The 22,890-nt window shown below is 40.1% G+C and overlaps 1 protein-coding gene across 1 annotated transcript; it reads right to left on the reverse strand.

Annotated features, from left to right (window-relative positions):
- Positions 1-19,676: 19,676 nt before the first annotated feature.
- On the reverse strand, positions 19,677-22,319 carry LOC129738064 (uncharacterized protein K02A2.6-like). Its single transcript, XM_055729245.1, has one exon. It carries the CDS (start codon positions 22,317-22,319, stop codon positions 19,677-19,679), a length of 2,643 nt encoding a protein of 880 aa, XP_055585220.1.
- Between the last annotated feature and the right edge of the window lie 571 nt (positions 22,320-22,890).

The following is a 22,890-nucleotide window of genomic DNA, read 5'->3' on the forward strand; positions in this document are numbered from 1 at the left end:
TATTTTTTTTTAAATTTCTACATGTTTCAGAAACTTTTAGAACATTCTTATTATTCAGAATGTTTGTTATTTTAATCATATTTTAGCTATTGCTAGACTTTTTTTTAGAAATTCGTTTCTGAGTTTAATGAAGTTTTTATGCTTTTCATGATTTATGAGTACTTATTAATTTGTTTATATTTTTTTGTTGTTGTTGTTCTATTATAGGATCATTCATGAACGTTAAAACAAAGTTATGTTGTTGGTCAACATTATATAGGAGCTGTGAAAGCGGAAAGTTCTAGGTAATGTTTTGGCTCATGCAATGTTCCGAAAATCTATCATTTTCACTTAGCCACGCTTTACTAATGCTAATGCTTGCTTTATTTAGAATTGGAACAAACTTTTGCTCATATTGTGGTGGTCCTGGTGGATGAATTTAGAAGTTCTTGGCGCCCACGTTTTGTGAATTTTGTCAATTCCACGTTTGTATTTTTGACATTCCGCAAATCGACTGTACTTTGAAAACAATCAACATGGAAGCCGAAAGAAGGGAAAAAATTGTGCATAGCTATTTGAAAAATTCATTGCGGTCTGCATCTAGGCTAGCTACCAACTTTATACAGGGTCCGGCAATTGAACTGCTATTTTATTTCAACAGTAATTTTTTCGTTGCACACGAAACAGTATTGAGCGACCCCTCGACTCTTTGTTTACATTAAGTCTTAGCTATTATTGGACATATGTGTTACTTTTGTAGTCAGGTGTTATCCGGAAAAATGGATCTCGAACAGAAACGTAGCGCTGTGGTTGCCTTGTTCCTAGCTGGAAAACGGCAGAAGGACATAGTTCGTGAGCTGTCCGATATAATTGTGTGCAGAAGTTTCGTATACCGTATAGTTAAAAGATACCTGGAGACCGGAAGTGCCAAAAAACGGTATGGTGGGGGACGCCGACCTACTGTGGTGACACCTGTCATGGCGAAGATCGTCAAGAAGCGCCTTAAGAGAAATCCTCGTCGTAGTGCCACTTAATTGGCAGAGGATCTCAACATATCGGATCGAAGTCTTCGTCGGATCCTGAAAGATAAACTTCAGATCAAGTCCTACAAGATCCATAAGGTACAAGACCTTACGGTGAAGCAGAAACAAGAACGGGTAAAAAGAGCGAGGGCGCTGCTGAAGAGGGCCGCGGAAGGAAGGTTGAAGAATATCGTGTTTACCGACGAGAAACTCTTCACCGTACAGTGGCGACAGAAACCAGCATCGGTGATGGTTTCCCAGCAAACATGAAATCGCAATAAAAACGATAACTCAAGTTATTAAAAACGTTACTGCGAATCCGACTAAGGCAAGTAAAAGGTCGTAAAAATCGTTACTCGAAGTCGGATTAAATGGTTTAAATCGGATATGATCAAAAGTCCCCCATGTTTGAAGATTTTGAAGACGATTTCTTTCCTTTGTTTTCTCCCGCAAGGGTCAAGTGAGAGAACAGCTCTGTTGTTCTCTCTGCGACCAGCAGTGCAACCAGATGGCTAAAAATCAGATGGTGTATTTGCAAGAATTGCCCAATGACAGAGGCAGAAAATATTGTCGCTGGCAACGGTTCGCATGCGTTGAGAGAGAAAAACTTGTGCTCTCTTGCATTCTTCCAAAAGGGTCAAGTGGGGTTATTATGAACACGGGGTAATTACGAACAAGTGCCATACGCGCTGCTGTGGGGGATGAATGAAAACAAAAAGTTCCAAAAGTGGTAGTTTAACATCCGATTGATAGCTATAAGCTGTTTCCGATCTTTTTTTCAAATCCTAATGGTATCATTTCAGATGATTAAAAAAAACGTTACCTCGTGAAAAGGAAATCGTTTTCGACAATGTTCAATGTTTTGAATATCTGATCATGGAAAATCCAGATGGAATGTTGTCATCACCTGTTTTACATCCAGTTTTTGATGCTTTGTCTGGATTTTGATGAAATTTTGAAAATTTCTATTCGCACTGGTTCACAGATGAGTGTTCATATCTACCCCACAGTTTTCGTCCTATGGGGTAATTATGAACACATCTAGAGTTAGTTTTGATTAGGTCGTATGAACCAATATGAACAAAATCCAGTTATGGGCTGCAAACGGTTGAAAAACATGTATTCTATGTAAGCTACAAATTTGGTTTCATTTGATTATTTAACAAATTTCACAAAATGATTTGAATTTAGGACGTATAATGAGTTTCTCATTTTCGCGTGCAATTTGGTTTTTGGGATTTTTTGCACTGTGCTGGATTATCGTGCAAAATGAAGGTCGCAAAATACCGGTTCGGCGTGATGGTTTTTGCGACTTTATGCATTTTTCATAAAATGCATCGGAAAAAATTAAAATTTTCAATAAAGTTCGTCATTAGTGGTGAATCTAGTTCTCTCAGCAGGGTAGACGGTTCAGATTTGATGCTAGGTAAGTTTAAAGCGATAGTTTTAAGGCTAAACAAACTTTCATTTTTGAATTTTCTAACCACAGCGGCAGTCACCCAGCCATTTACATCCGAGTAGAAACCCGATGGACTGTTCCCCGCAAGACCAGTTTCTGGCTGCTGCAGCGATGGAGAAGAGATTGCTTTGCTCGAGCAGGGATAGAGATTTGGACAGGACCCCTCCACTATTGTCGGGCGATTTATGGAGCAATTCTGTTGAGCGAATATCACCCGCAGGGATTAAGAAAATGCTCCATGGCTCCAGGGATTCAAATGTAAGTCGTGTTCTATTATGTTCTTTTAGAAGTGCCAGGGAAATTACCACATAAATTACAAATAATACTCCAAATAACATTCTTATAATTAACCCACCCTGCAGAAAGGCATATCACGTTAGAATTTTTTGTTCTTGAAGCAAACACAAGCAAGTTAGCAAGAAAAAGTAAAATGAGAGACAAAATAAATCAAAGTTTGATATAAAATTTATAAACTGGCAATAAGACGTTTGCACCAAACACGCAATGCAAAAGGTTGTAAGGGCATTATCACACGAACAACTATTTTCAAGCCTGTATAGAATATAGTACCTAGCACATTTTTCGTCTAGTTTGGCATCACATACCAAATTTTGGGGCAATTCCGAGCCATATATTAAAAACAAGATTTAAAAATGTGTTATAAAACTTTAACATCGATTTTCTCGAAACACATCAGGTGGTTCATACGACCTAATCAAAACAAACTCTAGACATGTTCTTATTCATTTCCTGACATTTCTTTGGCTTTTAATGGTCAAATGTTTTATTCATCAACTTAGGGGGCTATTCACTAATTACCATTCTGAGCTCGTTGTTCATGCGAGACGGTTGTATTCTTATATAGGTTACCGTATTAAAATATTTCGAATAGTGACGTTGGTTAAATAAACACTTCGCGAATTTCGGTCGTTCGCGATGACTCGACGCGAAAACACCTTTCGCATCGATTTTGCGAACATTCCCAAACCACCATCCTATGAAGAAATTCATAAGTTCATCGGGCAGCAGCTCGAGCTTACTCGTGAAAATGTCTCGATGATCCAACCAAGCAAGCGGCATGCTTGCGTGTACGTGAAGGTCACCAACCTCGAACTTGCTGAACGTATCGTTGCAGAACACGACAACAAGCATGAAGTTGTGATCGAAGGTAAAGCGTACAAGATACGCATACTTATGGAAGATGGAGGCGTAGATGTGAAAATCTTCGACTTAGCCGAAGAAACACCAAACGAAGAGATCCTGAACTCTTTGACCCCGTACGGGGAAATCCTCTCGATCCGCAAAATATTGTGGGATGAGAAATACCTCTTCGGAGGACTATCTACAGGTGTGAGACAAGCTAGGGTGATTGTTGAACGGAACATCCCATCAATCATCACAATCGACTCCCAACAAGTTGCCATAAGCTACAAGGGACAAAAGCAAACCTGTCCACACTGCAACGAATACGTGCATATTGGTATTCCTTGCATCCAAAATAAAAAACTGCTAGTTCAGAAAATGGCTGCAGACCAACACAAACTATCCTATGCGAAAGTCCTCGCAAACCAACGACCACCATCGACTGCAACTACCGATGCAACAAGAACCGTACAAACGACTGCCAAACCTCCACCATCACCAACACTCCACAAAAAATCATCGCTTGTGCAAATGAAACCTTCAACTCTAGAAGAATCCTCCAAAACCACTCAGATGCTGCCACCACCACTAACCAGACAAGCTATGTTAAAATTTGATCAAGGTCACCGAAAACTTGCTGATGGTAACGAAACCGATGAATCTGGCACCTCCACTGACAGTCGCCGTTCCAGCAGAGCGAAACCTCTCCCGAAAAAGAGCCGACAAGATGATAGGAGCATGGACATAGCATAATAATGGATACAGTAAGTTACAATATTTGTACTGTAAACATTAATGCGATATCCAACCAAAACAAACTTAATGCCCTTAACACCTTCATCCGAACCATGGAACTCGACATCGTTTTCCTTCAAGAAGTCGAAAGTTCAGATCTCTCAATACCCGGATTTAACATAGTTTCAAATGTAGACTACACAAAAAGAGGAACAGCAATTGCTCTTAAACAACATATACGTTTTACACACATCGAAAAGAGCCTAGATTCTAGAGTAACAGCGGTTCAAGTCAACAACACAACGTTCTGCAATGTGTACGCTCCATCTGGGAGCGCATTTCGAAGAGACAGAGAAAATCTCTTCAACACAACGCTTCCGTACTACCTCCGTCATCGAACAACACACACTATAATAGCAGGCGACTTTAACTGTGTAGTTCGCCACAGCGATGCATCCGGCTCGAATCACAGTCCAGCTCTTCAAACACTGGTTCACCAGCTTCAACTTGTTGATGCATGGTTGCAAGTCTCTCCCAGAGATGCTGGGCATACGTATATATCCTATAACTCTTCTGCTAGATTAGACCGGATATATACAAGCCCAAGTCTTCGTAGAAACATTCGCTCCGCTACTAATCACGTAGTTTGCTTCTCTGACCACAAAGCAGTTACTGCGAGAATCTGCTTACCTTCTCTCGGCCGTGCTCACGGGCGAGGTTACTGGAGTCTGCGTACACATTTACTGACAACCGAAATCATCGAAGAATTTGATCATCAATGGCAACTGTGGAAACGACAAAGACGTAACTTTTCGTCTTGGATCGAATGGTGGATGCAATTCGCAAAACCAAAAATCACTAAATTTTTTCGATGGAAATCTAGCCTAGCGTTCAACGTTTTTCATTTTGAACAACAACGATTATACACCAATCTCAAACAAGCTTATGATGGATATTATCAAAATCCATCGCTCATCTCCACCATAAACAAAGTTAAATCAGAAATGCTCTTACATCAACGTCGGTTCACGAAACTCTTCGTACATGCCAACGAAAGTTATGTCGCAGGTGAACCCATATCAACATTTCAACTCGGAGAGCGCAGAAGAAAAAAAACTATCATCACACGACTGCAAAACGAACAAGGCAATATTTCTGAAGAACCAGAGATCATTGAAAATATGTTACTAAACCACTTCCGAAACCTCTACTCACGTAGCGACGTAAATGCAACGACAAACGACACTTTTTTGTGCAACAGAGCGGTACCCGACGAAAGCGAATCGAACAGAGCATGTATGGACGAAATCACAACTTCCGAAATATTGACTGCAATCAAAACTAGCGCCCCACGGAAAGCTGCCGGACCGGATGGAATTCCACGCGAATTTTATCTACGTACCTTCGATATTATTCATCGTGAGATTAATCTCATACTCAATGAGATTATTACTGGAGAAATCCCGAACTCATTTGCTAACGGAATCATAGTGCTAGTGAAGAAGAAGGCCAGTGATGATACGGTGCGATCGTATAGACCAATCTCTCTTCTGAATAACGATTTCAAACTGTTTTCTCGTATCATGAAGTGTAGATTGGAAAAAGTTATGGTACAACACAACATACTGACTGAGAGTCAGAAGTGCTCACACCCAGGGAAAAACATCTACCAGGCAACTCTTTCTCTGAAGGATCGGATCGCATCGCTCATACATCATAAACAGAGAGGGAAGCTCATCTCTTTCGACCTGGACTCGGCGTTCGATCGAGTGTCTCACGAATACCTCCAGAACGTTATGCTCTCCCTAGGCTTTAACGTTGATCTAGTGAACCTGATATTCAGGATATACTCGAACTCACATTCACGGATACTAGTTAACGGCCACATGTCAACACCCATCCCTATTGAGAGATCTGTCCGCCAAGGAGACCCTCTCTCAATGCACATGTTCGTCATCTATCTTCACCCTCTTCTCTGCCGAATCGAAAATGCTTGTGGTCAAGATCTTGTTGTAGCCTACGCCGATGATGTCAGTGTAGTGGTTACATCGGCTAACAAAATTTGTCTGATGTACGATTTGTTTACGCAATTTGGTTCGGTTTCTGGAGCGAAGTTGAATCACAACAAAACGGTCGCAATTGATGTAGGTACTAGTGGCAACCCGATCAATTTTTCGAGGCTTCAAACGAAAGAAACAATAAAAGTGTTAGGAATCTACTATGCTAATTCTATCCGAGTGATGATACGTAAGAACTGGGATGTTCTTGTGTCAAAGGTTTCTCAGCATGCATGGTTCAACTCAATGAGAGTGTTGAGTCTTCACCAGAAAACAGTTCTTCTCAACATGTTTATCAACTCCAAGGTATGGTATCTTGCCTCGATTCTTTCACCAAACTCGCAACACTTGGCAAAGCTAACATCTACTTGTGGGAACTTCCTTTGGAGAGGACACTGTGTACGTGTGCCCATCCAACAGCTAGCACGAAAAGTCGAACAAGGAGGACTTAACTTACATCTACCCGCACTAAAATCTAAATCGCTGCTAACAAGTAGACATTTGATAGAAATCGACGCTATGCCATACTATAGATCGCTGATTTCTAACGCTGGGCCAGCCCCATCTAGCCTACCTGACGTAAAAGCAATAAAACAGACTATTTCTACACTTCCATTACCACTCAGAGATAGACCCACAGCTAATGCAACATACCTACATTTCCTGGCTAACACCGACCAACCAAAAGTTGAAAGAAACAACCCGAGCATCAATTGGAAACAAGCGTGGAGGAATGTCTCATCCCGGAAGCTCTCCCCTGGACAGAAAGAAACTCTATATCTGTGGACTAACAAAAAAGCGTTATGCCGGCAACTTCTCTTCACTATCAATCGCGCTGATGATGAGACATGTATGCATTGCAGAACACCCATCGAGACCATTGAACACAAATATCGTGCATGTACTAATCTCAACGGAGCGTTTGAGCTACTTCAAAGGAAAATCTACGAAACCCTCGACAGACAGCGAACACTGAACTTCGAAGAACTAATTCATCCTACCTTGTTAAACATAAATAGACAAAAAAAAGTGAAAATTCTGAAATATCTTAGTAGCTATATAAATTTTATAAACGCAAGCAACAATAGTGTAGACATCAATGCTTTAGATTTCCACATGAGTTTAGACATATGAAAATGTAAATAAGTTTCAACAAAATAAAACCAAAATTTATAAAAAAAAAAAAAAATTACCCAAGCATTTCCAGACTCCTTTCCCCCCCTCCTCCCTTGTAAGAAGTTTTTTACAAAACTACCCCCCCCCCCCCCCTCCCCCCCTTTCTGTAAGATCTTAACCCTTCGTTTCATAAAGTAACAAATTTTCAACAATTAATGTATGGAAAAAGTGAAAAATCGTATTTTATTTTAATTTTTTTTCTTGATGTACTCATCATTTCCAACTGTAAAAAATGATTTTTAAGAAAAGATAAAAAAAAAACATGAAATTAAGGGTTAATACATTAAGGACCGTGAAGAAATCTTTGCCGGGAAACATCAACACTCGACACTCTATATCACAGTATCCATTGGACCAAATTCAATAAATTTCATATTAAAATTAGGTCCGCAATGTGTTAAGTGTTAGGTTTTAAATTTTTGAGTAATTGATTTTTATTTCTAAAACAAATATGCCAGTTCTTTTCAGTCTTTGAAAAAAACTTTTGAACACAATTTTATCAAAACTGAAAATAAAATTCCAAAAGTGAAAAAAGTGAATAAAATAAAATTTTGAAAAAAAAGCTCAATCCGTAATCACATTTAAAGAAGTCTTAATTTTGTTTAAAAAATTAGTGATAAGAACTTGCTTTTTGTTGATAGAGAAAAGGCAGTCAAATGTTTTCTTAGATTAAGTGAATGATGCGTAAGGATATATTTACTGGTAATACCGAAACCGAAAACCTGTATCCCAGCCTGGGATTCCCAGGAGTAGTTCTCTCATACCGAATACAGGTTTTACCTCCTTCTAAAACAAGTTTTTTGGTATTGATAAATAACAATGTTATAAACTAAACTTGAAGATATGTTTAATTTTACTAAAAATAAAATTCACCATTTGTTTACGAAAGGTTTGTTGCTCGAGCTTTTATTCATAACCGCGTGAAAGTTAACATTATTATGAACTTTAAATCTCTGTGGTCAATAGTAAAATACATGAAAAACTATGATAAATTTAATAGGTGAATAAGACCACAAAGTTAAGATCAAAAAGATCAATTTTCATGTATGTTTGGACAACGTGCTGCTATCCAAAACTTAAGAATTGCAACAAATAATAATTGTTTACCTATGTGTTACGTGTTACATCCGGATAACAAAGATCCAAAATCTATTTTTTTGCAGTCTTATTTTTATAATTAGACTAGCTGATTTTACCCGGCCTTGCTCAGGTTCGCATAAAATATAAATCAAAATGAGTCATTTGACTTTTCAAAATTTTGGAAGCTTTATATTCATCATAATAAAAAATTTGGTGCATGTTTAGCCATGTAAAGTTTGTTAGTCTTTTTAAAGTTTTTTTTTAGATTATTCACCGTGTTTATCGTTTTCATATTTAAGAAAAACTTATAGGTATGAGGTTTTAATTTAAAGACATTAAAAATAATTTCCCAGAATGCTTATTCATCCTATCATGAAAAACATTTTTTTCACCCACCATTTTCAAGGAAGCTTGAATGGATTTGGCCTTTTTTTTTATCTTCAAATGATAATTTTTCTTATATCTTTCCTTTCCCTCATCTAATAAAAATTTCTTTTGGAGTTCATCCCCCTTTTCAAAATGGACGATCTCCCTTTACAGTGGTATATTCAAGTTTCTGTGCTTAGAAATTTCTAAAGAGACTTCCGAATCTGAGTTTATGAATACTTTTCCTTTAATGCTGAAAGTTCCACAAACAGTTTTTTGAAGTTATCAAAAACAAATCATCTCTAAACCTGAAGTTACCATTATAATGTTATGAGAAAGGTTTTATATAAATTAAATATCAATGTTTCTATTCTTGGGCACAAACAACTCATTAATTTGGGTGAAGGGTGTTCACTGTTAAAATACTTAGATATCATGTGTTTGAATTCGCAGTACTAAACGGTTCTACCATAAGTTTTCTCAAAATTGGATGATTCAAAAGTGACCAATTTTATTGAATTGTATAATTCTAAAAATCTCAGATTTGTTATATTTATTATCTTATTTATTTTCATCAAGATATTTTTACATCTTATCTATTTTCTAATTCCCCGTTTAAGGGGGGAGTAGGGTCTAACGGGTAAAAAAAACACCATTTCCACGAATTTTGTTAGAGCTATCGTTCAAACAAATGTATTCAAATTTTTTGCATTTTACAAAGCATTGTTTAAAGAACATTTAGTAATTTTTCTGTAGAAAAATATTGAAAAATGAGCCGGTGACGGAGCACTTTCGAGGATGCCTTTTAGAAAACAGGATTTGCGTTGGACACTGTATCTCAGCACAAAATCATCTGAAGTCAAAAAATCAGAGCAAAATATTTTTTGTACATATTTTTCTGGACCCCAACGGTTTTATTTAACTTAAAAAAAATTTATGAAATTTTTGTGGCTGTTTGAAGTAAAAACTACGATTTTTCAAGAAAAAATCCGCCATTTTTTATCTGTAAAATCTCCTCAAAGTAAAAAAACAAAAAAAGAAAATCGTTGGGGTTTGGTATTTTATATGTAGAAAATATGTTCCAAATTTGAAAAGAATCGGTGAAGTAGTTTTCAAATGACGATGTCAGTATTAGATAAGAGGAGATAAAAGCCTATAATTTCTACAGTTTTGCTTCGATTGACTTGAAAATTTGACACAACATTCTTAAAATATTTTACAATAAGAAAATTAAAAAAAAAAATCGATTTTTTGAAAGTGTTAGACCCTACTCCCCCTTAAATTCCCCGACGGCTATCAACGCGTTAAAATCGAAGCATTCAACTTATAGATCAGAATCTTATTATTTTTCTTTCTTTGTGGGGGATTCCAAAAATATGTTGATTCTTAGATGCTAGAATTTATTAAAAAATGTTCATTCGTTTTTCATCATTGATTCCTAAAAGCTATTCAGCTGAAGAAGACAATTCACTGTTCACTGATCAGTTCACTGTACATTCTTGTAGTCTCTAAAATTCCCTTGGCGGCGGTAGAGAGCACTTTGAAAACCACTACAATTCAAGTTAATATATTTCTAACAGGCTTGTTGTTTTTTTCAATGCAAAATGTAGACTCATTATTTCATCCAAATATATCCACGTGCTTTGCACAGTAGAAGGACAAAAAAAAACCGCCAAAGTTTCCCCTTTCAAATCCTTAAGGCTCAGCAAGCTTTGATTTGCTGTCCAGTACACGTGAACTCTGAATGGACGTTCCTTATGCCTGACCCATGGAGATGGTAAAAAAAAACCGCCAAAGGAAACGAAAATCTGTTAGCAAAATGTGTGCCATGACTTTTGGTTTGTGTGAATAAAACCGAAAGTTGTATGGGAGGGTCCCTTCTCTTAGGTGGGAGGAGCTCATAACTATTACTAAAACCTTACCCTGGTGCAACTACATCTCTGTACCAAATTTCAGGCTGATCGGTTCAGCGGTGTGGATTTGTATAAGGTGCATACAAACAAACAAACATATATAGTCCAACTCATCTTTATATATTAGAAGATAGTTTTTTCAATGTTAATTTGTTCGAATACTTTTTTTTTTAATTAGTACAAAATGAGTATTTTTTGGTTGAAGATATTCTCTTTCAGTTTGGTGAGGAAAATTTTGAATTTTTTTTTGAGAGAATAGAGCTACTAATATAAATTTTCATAGAGGTGATAAAAAAATTTATTAGTAGAAATATTTTTTCATATAGATTTTCAAGCCTTGCAAAAAATGACTGTTCTTTGATTCAAGAAAATTTCAATGAGTGTTTTTGTGAAACAACCATCTTAAAAGATTTTTGAATTTTCTGTATATCTATTGGTTTCAATTTCATGATACCTGAAAAGTCTAGCCCACGACATTAAGGTGAAGACTTGAAGTTTGTTGCGCAGAACATTTTAAACGGATTTAAAAATTATCGAGTAGCCTAACGCACCTAAAATTTCGGTTTCCACAGCCTACTGCCTGTGGTTAAGGACCCGATACAACCAATCGATCGTTCCAACGTGGTATACAACATCCCGTGCGCAGGCGCATCCGACCGTAACGAGACATGCTCAAAAGTTTATGTTGGGCAAACTAGCTACAAACTTCGCACTAGAATGTCCAAGCATAAATGCGACGTCACCAAATTGAACCGAATCATCGCCTCAGGGTCCACAGCATCAGACCCAGCCATCAGAGAGCTACGAAAATCGGCCGTTGTTGAACATTGCTTCAACCAGGGACACATGTTCGACTTCGACACAGCCACCGTTCTCGATAGCTCCAACAAGCACCGCCGGCATCTAGAGGTACTCGAAATGTGCTATATTCAAAGCACTCCGAATACCGTAAATATACAGAACGACACAGACGGAAGAGCGATCTCCTACGGCGGAGTGTTCCACACACTCTCTCGGACTGCTCACAAGCACTCATTGGCGCCGGTTTCTGGCTATGAAGAAGAAACCCAAACAACAATAACAAACTGTGAGTAGAGTGGATAAAGTTGTGCTTCGGACGTCATTCGGAATACGGATTAGGCGCCGCCGCTCAGGCCAGATTATAGTATTGGGCACGTAAGTTACACGCTATCCTCCTCACTTCTAAGCTGAGCATTTTCAAATTCAAATTTTATAGCCAGAAACCGACGATTGATGAACGCTTTAGGAGCGCATCTGTTTCGGACTATAGCACGAATGTTCGAGTAAGTGAACATTTTTTGGTTCCACAAGAAATATGTTTTATGCTTTATGTTTTATTTTAGTTCCTTGCAAAAGAATAAATATTAATTCGAAACGTTGGATGAAGAACACATAAAAAGTGATGTAAATCTTGACCGAAAGACCGAAAGCCAAACATAACCTATAAATTATTCCCGGTCGAAAAATAAATAAGTAGAAAGATGGCTAACTTTTACACCCAGATTGAACAAGAATTTATGATAAGAAATAAACATATGGTGGTTGTAAGTGTGCCAGATGTAGAAATTGTGTTCATGATTACCCCACCTAGCCCTATGTATAAATATGGTGTCGAATATCGTCCAAATCGTATACACTTATCGCTTTAACCAGAAATTGAAAATATGTATGTATATTGCCTCTACTTTGGTGGGAAAATGCTGTTTTTTCGAGTTCCATACGATCGTTCCATAATGTATATGAGACGTATAACAAAGCTGTTGAGAAATATACCTACAAAAATGTTTGCTGGGTTGGGACGGAATCACCCGTGATGGCCGAACTCCGCTGGTTTTTGTCCCTGAAGGAGCGAAGATCAACCAAAATACATATCGGGAACTAGTTCTACAGTTCGTTTTTTAATGTCGTCGAACCGTGCGTAGGCACGTCGACATTTTGGTTCCAGGGATTGGGTTTTCCAACAGGACTCGGCGCCGGCTCACTAAGCGAAGAAACCCCAACTTTGGATTGTGCAACATTTTCCAGGGTTCATTTCGAGCTCCGAGTGGCCGGCGAGTTCGCCAGAAATGAACCCTATGGACTTCGCTGTTTGGAGTATGTAGGAGCCTGAAGTCTGCTCTAAGAAACATGAAGGTGTGGAGGTCCTGAAGCAACTTCTCGTGGCAGCCTGGAATAAAATACCACAAGAACACCTGCGGGCCTCATACGATGCGTTTCTCGACCGTCTGCGGCGAGTGGTTAAACTCAAGGGCGAACATGTCGATTTTACCCGTGAATTTTGAAGAGGTTATTTGTTTTCAAGAGAAATTAAATGAATTAGAAATAAAAAGTTGTTGTTTTGATCAATTTATATGTTTGTTTCAATGTAGCACTTCAATTGCCGGACCCTGTAGACTGAATCTTGCTTTTTTTTCCCGGGCATTTGACAGCAAGCTGTCATTCATTTCTAATAAATCATTATCTTGTGAGATCCCAATATTTATACTCTCGTTTATCCCGCTCATGGATTGATATGACAACGTGGGGTAAACGATCACTATGTTACAGCCACGCTAGCAAAGGTGCACCCAGGGGAGCTGACCAAATCATTTGTTATAATTAGTTAGGAGTTTAGGGTAGATATAAGGAAATTTCACATAGCAATGCAACAAGTTAAAACCATACTAAATATTCTACAAATAAATAAATTATTTAAAAAAACAGTGAAATTTCATAGCTAGAATATCTAACAGGAGAAATGGCACAATGAATAAATAGAGACAACACAAAATACACATGTCAAGTACTGTATACAGCCTTCTACAACACCACACAACCCTGAAAACTCCAGGAATCGTCTTAAAATAATTTAGACGAGTCTGGAGGAAAATCGACGAGCAGCAGCGCCCATCGACGGGCCCATACACGACACCCCACACACTAAACCGTAAGTTAATAATTGGAAAAATAGTTAGGGACAAAGCTCAGGTTAGGGATCAAGGGAACGTGCCGCAAAGTAAATTAGTTTAATAAATGATTTGGTTCTGGCACTTTAACCCTTGAATTCTTTCTTGTGTCTCCCAAAACGAATTTTGACGTACTTCCGATCCCACGACTTGGCTGGCGAACGCTAGATAATGTGCAACTCGAGAAACCATAAATCCAACCTTCGGTGGTTGTCAACCTCTTGTCTTACAACTCCGATTCCCAACCTTCCCGTTGTGCTAGCTGGAGTGCGAGCAACCTTAGCGGAGATTGGGTACTTAACTCCGGTGCATGCTTTGGTCGCATGCTAACTGAGCTAGGGGCTCCATACGCGTCTGTTCTCCAGGTCAGAGGCGGCGTGCGGAGTACAACAACGTCCTGGTGGTGTTCGGGACCAAAAACAGCAACATCACGAAGGTCCTCCTACGAGAGAGTGTGGTTAGCTGCGGGCCTTGCGAGCCCGTAACGAACGAACAAAAAATTTAGAATGGAAATCGGCAAAGACCCACGCGGCGAAAAGGGACTAGCGATTGGAAAACTGGATCATGGAACTTCCGATCTCTGAATTTCGTGGGCAGTACCCAGGTGCTGTCCAACGAATTCAAGAGCCGCAAATTCGACATCGTAGCGTTGCAGGAGATATGCTGAAAGGGCTCCACGGTAAGAACGTAACCAGATAGTCGTGCCATGTACCAGAGCTGCGGCAACACACACGAGCTTCAAACAGCTTTCATATTGATGGGAAAGATGCAAAAGCGCGTGATCGGGTTGTGGTCAATCAACCCACGGATGTGCCAGTTGAGAATCAAGGACCGGTTCTTCAACATCGGCATCATTAATATGCACAGCCCTCACCTCGGAAGTACCGGTGACGATAAAGCCTAATTCTATGCGCAGCTAGAGCGTGAATACGACCGCATGCCCAAAACATGATATCAAGATCGTCATCGGGGATTTTAACGCTCAGGTCGGCCAGGACGAATAATTCAAACTGACAATTGGAAGGTTCAGTGCGCACCAGGACCAACGATAGTGGCCTCAAACTAATAGATTTCGCCGCCTCTCACCCAAGTACACCTGGAGGTTACCGTACCCAAAGCAATCAAAGATCGACCACGTTTTGAGAGACAGCCGGCACTTCTCGGACATCATCGACGTCAGATCCTATCGAGGCGCCAGCTTCGAGACAGACCACAATCTGGTAATGGTGAAGATGCGCCCGAAACTCTCCGTAGTGAACCAACGTACGAAACCAATGCCAGCCAGACTGAAGCAACCTGAGGTCGCGGCAGACTACGCGCAATCGGTCGAAGCAGCGCTGTAGGCAGAGGGCGAGCTTGACGAAACTCCTCTCGAGGACTTTTGGAATACCAGCAAGACTTCCATCAACAGTGCTGCGGAGAACGTCATCGGTCATGTGGAACAAACTCGACGGAACGACTGCTTCGACGAAGAATGTAGGAGGGTGATGGACGAAGAGAATACCGCGCGGGCGGCAGGAGTGCAAAGAGGAACCCGTCGAAATGTGGAAAATCACCGACAGCGAAAGAGGCAGCGAGTCCGAATTTTCCAGGAGGAAAAGCGCCGCCTGGAGGAGAAGGGGCTCGAGAAGCTGGAGCAGCACCATTGTTCCCAAGAAACACGAAAGTTCTATCAGAAACTCAACGCAGGACGGAGGCATCCTGACGGACAATCGTGAGGTGATCAAAAGGTGGAAACAGCACTTCGATGAACACCTGAACGGTGCACATGCAGGAGATCAAGACGGTGGAGGAAGCTGAATAACCGGCGTAGTCTATCGAGTGGCTCCCATTATTCGTTGGGTTCCGTAAACTTTGAAATTTTGCGTTATTTTATGAGAAACTGGCAAGCCGGATTTTTTTAAAATTTTTTATTTAAACATTCAACAAAACCATCAATGAGGCAACCGTTTTTAGCATTGAATTAGCACACTTAAAAATCTCTCATACCCGATAAGGTGAAAAAGTATCAAAAGTATCACAAATTATGTTTTTATTAAATAAATCCATTAAGGCATCCGTTGGTGTTGTGACAAAAGTGTATCATTACATGATTGCCACCGTACAGCTTCTCGAAACATTTCACCCGGAGAAACCGTCAATAATCCAAAGTGCCCTGGCGGAATCCAAAGGAGACCGAGAAAACAAAACTCCCGGAAAAATGATGCAAAGCTTTTAAAAGGCTCGCTTTATTCATGTTTTGTTCGTTTCCGACACTTGTCGCTTGGTTTGATTCTATTCGTGTGGGATTTTTTTTTCATCCCGGAATGGGAATTTACGTTGTGGCGAGATGAACGGCAGCAGCAAAAAAAAATGGAAAGTAATTTTCCGGCTGATGAGCCTGGCAAAACATGTGTCTCCTGTTGCGGTTGTCCTTCCGGAAGCATCTTTCTTATTTTCTTGTCTTCATCGTCGTCATCACCAGGATTTCTCTCCTCCCACCTCGTGGCCCAACTGTTCTGCGTGAAAAGTGTCATCATAATTTTTGTATTCTTCTTATGTTGGTTAGCTAAGTGTTGGAAATTTTCTATGAAACAGAAGGTGATAGAGGTTGATTTTTTTTTGAAAAAAAAAGTTACTTGATTCTTACAAAAATTCCACATTGATTTAAATTCATATTCGACATTTCAAAGAGAAGTGCAATCTCACTTTACCATGATTAGCCCAAAACTTTATATAACCTTTCTCTTGCTACCAAGGCGATGCGGATTCGTAGTGGTAGGCTCGAGTATACTTCTTGGAGCAATAAAGAAGACAAACTTTAAATATACTCTCAAAACACTTAATCGCACCTGACTTTTTCGGTTCGTCTTCTGTTTTTCTTTTTCAGCCCATCCTCTAGTCGTTCTCATTTTTTTTTTTATTACAATGGGACAGAAGTTAGTTTAGCCGAAGCCTGTAACAAGAAGAAGTGGAATTGAGTTACTGAAGAACGTGTGTTTTTTCATTAATTTCTAAAAAAGTGGTTTCATAGTTCTTTTTTTTATTTATACATTGAAGGAACAGTTGGAGGAGAAAATTTATGCCTCATTTTGGGTAAGCAAGCAAGAAATAGAATCAAAAATCCTTTCAACCTACAATCCTAAATCTAAACAGTGTAGAACTGACGAATTGTATCTGGAGATATTCAAACATAAAAAGTGTACCTTTTACGTTTTTAGCCATCCCGCACATGGTAAATTTAGTTTAACGTTGCAATTATGTAAAAAAAAGTACTTATGTAAAAAAATGCGAGAAGCTAAAGGTCTGAAATGTTATCGCATAAAATAAGTCTTATTTTTTTTAAATTTTGTTGAAGAAATTTTAAACTCCTAGAGTTTATTCGAGTTTTGAAGTCTTATTTACCCGATTTCCTAAGTTTTTATAAAAAGCTAGGATAACTCCAATAGAAACAATCAAAATTGATAGAAAAAAAAAATCAAAATCAACATATTTGTTTAGGAAAAAACGTCTGATGATCGATTGAATATACATTCTTATTTTAATGTATCAAAAGCTAGTTTAGCCCATAATTGACGGAATTTGTAAAGTAAGTAAATATAGACAATCACGGACAAAAACAATTCATTTGTGTGCTTCGTTATTGTGTAAACGAGTTTATCACATTCTGTTTTACAACTGTGTTTACAACTGTAACAAAAAACTTTCAATCAGGAGTAGGACTTACTGATTCAAAGATGTAAACTAGACTGGTCAGAATCGAGCCAAAAAAGGGTCAAACGGGTTCAGGTTTTTTTTTGGGCCCAGTAATAACTGGTGGCTCTAGAATTTGAAATGGGCTGTAGCAAAAAAATTCTAAGTTTGTATGGAAATTAGTTTGGAAAAGTGATTTTTTTTTCGAAAATTCTACAGCCTTACTGTTGAACAGCACTCAAAATTTTCAAGCTGTATCTTATTGCTGAAGATTCAAAGAACAATTTTTCCGCAGACCGAGAACCTCTTACACACGTCAATCAATAGTTTTGACGATTTCAAAATTAAATAATTAAATTTGATTCTTTTCACATCTTTTCAAATAACATCCCCGCACTGAATGTGGGTAAGAGCCATTATACGTTGGAAACTAGCTGGCGTGTTTACCCATATGCAGAAGAGTTCTCGTTTCATTGGTTGGTTTGATTGTCGTAGAAGTTTGTATAACAGGTATTTTCGGCCAGAATTTGTTTCTGATAAGCTACAAACCCCTTCCACCTTGGAAAAGAGCGAGGATCCGATATTAAATCATTGTAGAATATGACACAAATTGATAATTTTTACCCTTCCGAAACGACCAAACCGGCATAAGCCGGTAAAGTTCCCTCGGTGGAACTCCGAACTACGAAGGAGCCTTAATTCAGTTTGCAATGCCCAAAAACGCCCAGTGAACCAGTTGATATCCGAAGTTTTCGCGCTGGTGATTGACAACCTTGGCAACCAGCGACGATGAAAAATTCAACAAACACCTGGGCGATCGGCAACCCTTTTATATGTTCACTCAGAATCAAAACAACCCGAAATCGACTTTGCCAAGGCAGCAAAATCAAGTTCAGATTGCAATCTTAATTTTGGAGGGTTGTCAATGCACAAAAACCAAAGTTCGTAGCTGGAACTGACCACCCCAATAAAATTTCCCTTTGTTTTCAAAAAGGTTGTGTCTGTTTCTCAGCAAGTCAGACGATCGTATCGAAAAAAAAGTTTGGTAAGTAGATTTAAATACAATGTTATCGCGCGTTATTTATTATAATTCAAAGTTTTTCAGGCGGTTTTGTATTGAACGTAACTTCTTCACGAGCCGTACCTTTGAATGCCCTGGGCTCCGGCGATGCTAAGGAAAGAATTAGAAACCTTTGAAAATCCGGAAGAAGTGGATGGTGATCTGGGGCAAAAGTCGGATTTCCCATTCATGACTCATTGAAGACGGGAACTCCGGTTAATACAACGCTGGACGGTCCCAAAATTTTTATGACTCTTGCTGTTCCTAAATGGTGCCAATCTCCGGTAGATTCATGTAGAACATTTTTCAAGACATGAATTCGGCTGTTCCCTTTCTTTACTGGTTGGTGTGGTAGTCACCATAGTTGGTGTATCGTAAAAATAAGATCCGATCAATAAGTGATTATTATACGATTATCCCTTACGAACTCCGTTTCGCTTTCAACATGGAATATGTCATGAACAGTTTGTATGAAAGTCAAGCGTTTTCCAGATGCACTTCCGATTGCATTGTTAACTAATACTTGCAAAAATATTGGACGATCAATTTTTCTGTCTGCTACTAAATTTGAAATCAGGAATTAATTGACCGTGCCAAAAAAAAACCCCATGTATAAATTTCGACTCGATAGATGCATAACAACGCAATTATTACCAAAAAGGTAAACCTCTTTCGGTGGCCTTTTATACAATCTTTGATATCGGAAATCGATTGCCGGTCCCTCAAAACTCCCGTGTGCAAATTTTCAAAACAATCCATTTCATAATAACGTCTAAAATTCCTAAAAACAGTGAAAATTTAATTAATAATGACGATGTTGTAACCGAGAACCGCCTGTGTCTCGGGTAGGGAAATTCGGACCAAGTAAAGGTGTACGCGTCCACGTTGTTTGCTTGCTTACAACTTAGTGACGTTTATTCCTCTTGTGCACATCAATGATAATTCAGTGTGGTAGACCGGTAATACACGGTAAATGCAAATCCTAACAGCTTTCCCCTCCTTAACAGGATTGTTCCCTAGTATATTCTATTGGAAGTGACTTGGTTTATTATAGGTTTAAACGCTCAGGTGCTTTCCTAACTCTACAAGATCTACGGGAAGTCATAAGTTTATCTTGCTCTACCTTCTCTAATCGGGCTCGTGTTTCGCTCGGAACCTGTCCATCCGTCTCGCTAGCAGATCCTGTAGGGTCGGTGGGAATTGGTGTTGGTGGTTTCGATAACCCTGTCGACGGCTGAGATGTGTTAGGACCTTCATCGAGAGTTGACTGCATAGGATGGCTGACTACTGTGCTACGGCGCGGTTTATCGAACATCTCCGTCCAAGATTCATCGTTCATATTTCGCTTCATAGGACCTGCTCTCAACTGATCTACGTGCCGCTTCCAGATTCTGCCGTCGTCCAGCTCGACCATATAATGAAGCTTCCCCATACGCTCAGTCACTGTACCAAACTGCCACTTAGACGATCCCAAAAAGTCTCGAGCTGCTACTCGTTCGTTGATTGAAAAACGTCGAACACTCTCTTCCTCCCCACGGGATGGATTCTCCGGGAAACTAGTAGGAATCAGTAGGTCGAGTCTTGATTTCATCTGTCGTCCGTATACTAACATCGACGGTGATTTCCCTGTTGTCGGATGCACGGTTCTTCGGTATGCCATCAAAATTTTATAGAGCTCAAACTGGACGTCTTTTCGTTCGCATTTCAGGGCCTTCAGCTTGTCTTTGAATGTCTGTACAAACCTTTCCGCCTGACCGTTTGTAGCTGGGTGATAAGGAGCTCCGATTTTGTGCGTAACATTGTTGCGTTTCAGGAATGTTCGGAACTGGTCCGAAGTGAACTGGACTCCTCGATCACTGACAATGATGGAAGGTACACCGTATGTCACGAAATACTCCCGCAGGCAGTCGACGGTGGTGTCCGTAGTCATATCCGGAATAATCCTGACCTCCGGCCACTTACTGTACGCATCCACGATGACGAAGAAATTCAGACCAAGGAATGGACCCGCAAAGTCGATGTGGATTCGCTGGAATGGTTCTGTAGCTTGTTCCCAACAATGTGGCATAACCTTTATCGGGTTCTTCCGCACTCCGGCACATTCACTGCAGTTTCTTGACAGCTCCTCTATGTCGCGATCGACAGTCTCCCACCAGCAGTACGATCTTGCTAAAGTCTTCATTCTGGATACACCAAAGTGACCTGTGTGTAGCTCGTCAAGGACGCGCTGTCGAAGCTTCGGTGGAATATAGACACGGATGCCTCTGAGTAAACACCCCTTCTGGATCGAAAATTCGCTTTGATTGAGACGAAATCGGTCACATCCGTCCACAGTTCGTCCAAACTTCAGACTTTGTAGCAAGGTTTTCACGTTAGCGTCTTCTTTAGTACACTCCGCCAATTCCTCTGCTGTGACAGGAAGCGTCTCGATTTGATTAACTTCAACGAGATCTACTTCTTCGATTCGGTGTTTGTTGTCTTCATCTTTAATCGGCAGTCGAGACATTCCGTCCGCATTGGCGTTCTCTTTCGACGAACGAAATCGAATTTCGTAATCAAACGTTTCTAGAAAAACAGCGTAATGCTGCATTCGCAAAGCACTCAAGGTAGGGAGTCCTTTGTGTGGTGCCAGGATTTGTGCTACAGCCTTATTGTCGGTAACGAGTATGAATTTGCGTCCATAGAGGTATTGGTAGAATTTTCTTACTCCAAATATGATCGTATACGCCTCCTTGTCGACTTGGATGTAATTCTGCTGGGATCTATTCAGAGTTTGAGATGCACAATGGATTGGCCGTTCGGTTCCGTCGGGATACAGATGACTCAATACTGCACCAACACCATAAGGCGAAGCATCGGTAGCTAGTACGAGTGGCAACTTCGGATCGTAGTGAACCAATACTCTGTCTGACTGCATCTCCTTCTTAACCCATAGGAAAGCTTTTTCGCACTCGTCGTCCCAGTTGAAGGTAACGTTTTCTTTAAGTAAATTGTTGATCGGGTAGATTCTTGTACTCAAATTTTTCATGAACCTACCATAATAGTTTATTAGACCCACGAACGCTATGATTTGCTCACGATTGCGGGGTCTAGGCATCTCCTGAATGGCGTCGACTTTGGTTTTCATTTTCCGTATTCCTTCTCGATCAATCACGAACCCGCAATACTCGATGCGATCCGCAAAAAATTCGCACTTCGTCACATTCAGCCGCATCCCGTGTTCATCTAATCGTTGCAGAACCATTCCCAGTCGCTGCAGGTGAGTTTCATCGTCTGGCCCAGTCACCTTGATATCATCCAGAAAAACTGAAACTCCGGGAATATCACCAAGCCGTTGTGAAATCTCACGCTGGAAAATCGCAGGTGCTGAAGACACGCCGTACATTAACCGCGTAGGTTGGTAGAGACCAAGATGCGTGTTCAAGGTAAGTAGTTCCCGGTCCTCTTCGCGTACTTCCATTTGGAGATAAGCTTGGGCCAGATCCAACTTCGAAAATTTCCGACCACCGGCCATGTTCGAAAACAGCTCATCGATTGTTGGTAAGGGGTGCTCGTCAATCAAGAGACATTTGTTGACCGTCACCTTGTAGTCCCCGCACAGGCGAACGCGGTCCGCTGACTTCATAACCGGCACCACTGGAGTCGCCCAGGAACTGCGCTCCACCTTTTTCAGGATCCCGTTCTCCTCCATTTTTTTAATTTCTCGCTCCACCGTGTCACGGATTGCAAAAGGGATGGTACGAGGCTTCATGAATATTGGCTTGCTGTTTGGCTTCAGATGTAGCGTGGCTTGAACGTTTCGAATCGTACCGACCGAAGAATCAAACACTCGCTGAAAGCGTTCAATCAGATCCCCAACGGCACCTGACTTCGGTTTATCAAGGCTATGAACGGCTATCGCTCCGACACAGGACTCCGGGTTCCGTATGACTTCGTTCTAGTCAACATTCAGCTTCCGCATCCACTCACGGCCAAGGAGGGGATGACGCTCCGTCTTCACCACGAACAATCGCAGCCAGTTCGAACCGCCGTTGTGCTTCACCTCCACCTTCATGTAACCACACACTTGGATCTTGTTCCCACAGTAGCTTACCAACTCCACCTCAGTCTTAAACAGCGGCAATTCATCCAGGTAAAGTTTTTTGTCGACGAGACTCATGAGCGAAACGGGAGACCCACAATCTACTTCGAATTTGATTACCTTTCTATTTACAATTACCGGTAAAATAACTTTCGAAAGTGATTTTGACTTTTCTATTTTA

This window comes from Uranotaenia lowii, chromosome 1, assembly GCF_029784155.1.
Source record: "Uranotaenia lowii strain MFRU-FL chromosome 1, ASM2978415v1, whole genome shotgun sequence".
Classification (NCBI taxonomy): Eukaryota; Metazoa; Arthropoda; class Insecta; order Diptera; family Culicidae; genus Uranotaenia; species Uranotaenia lowii.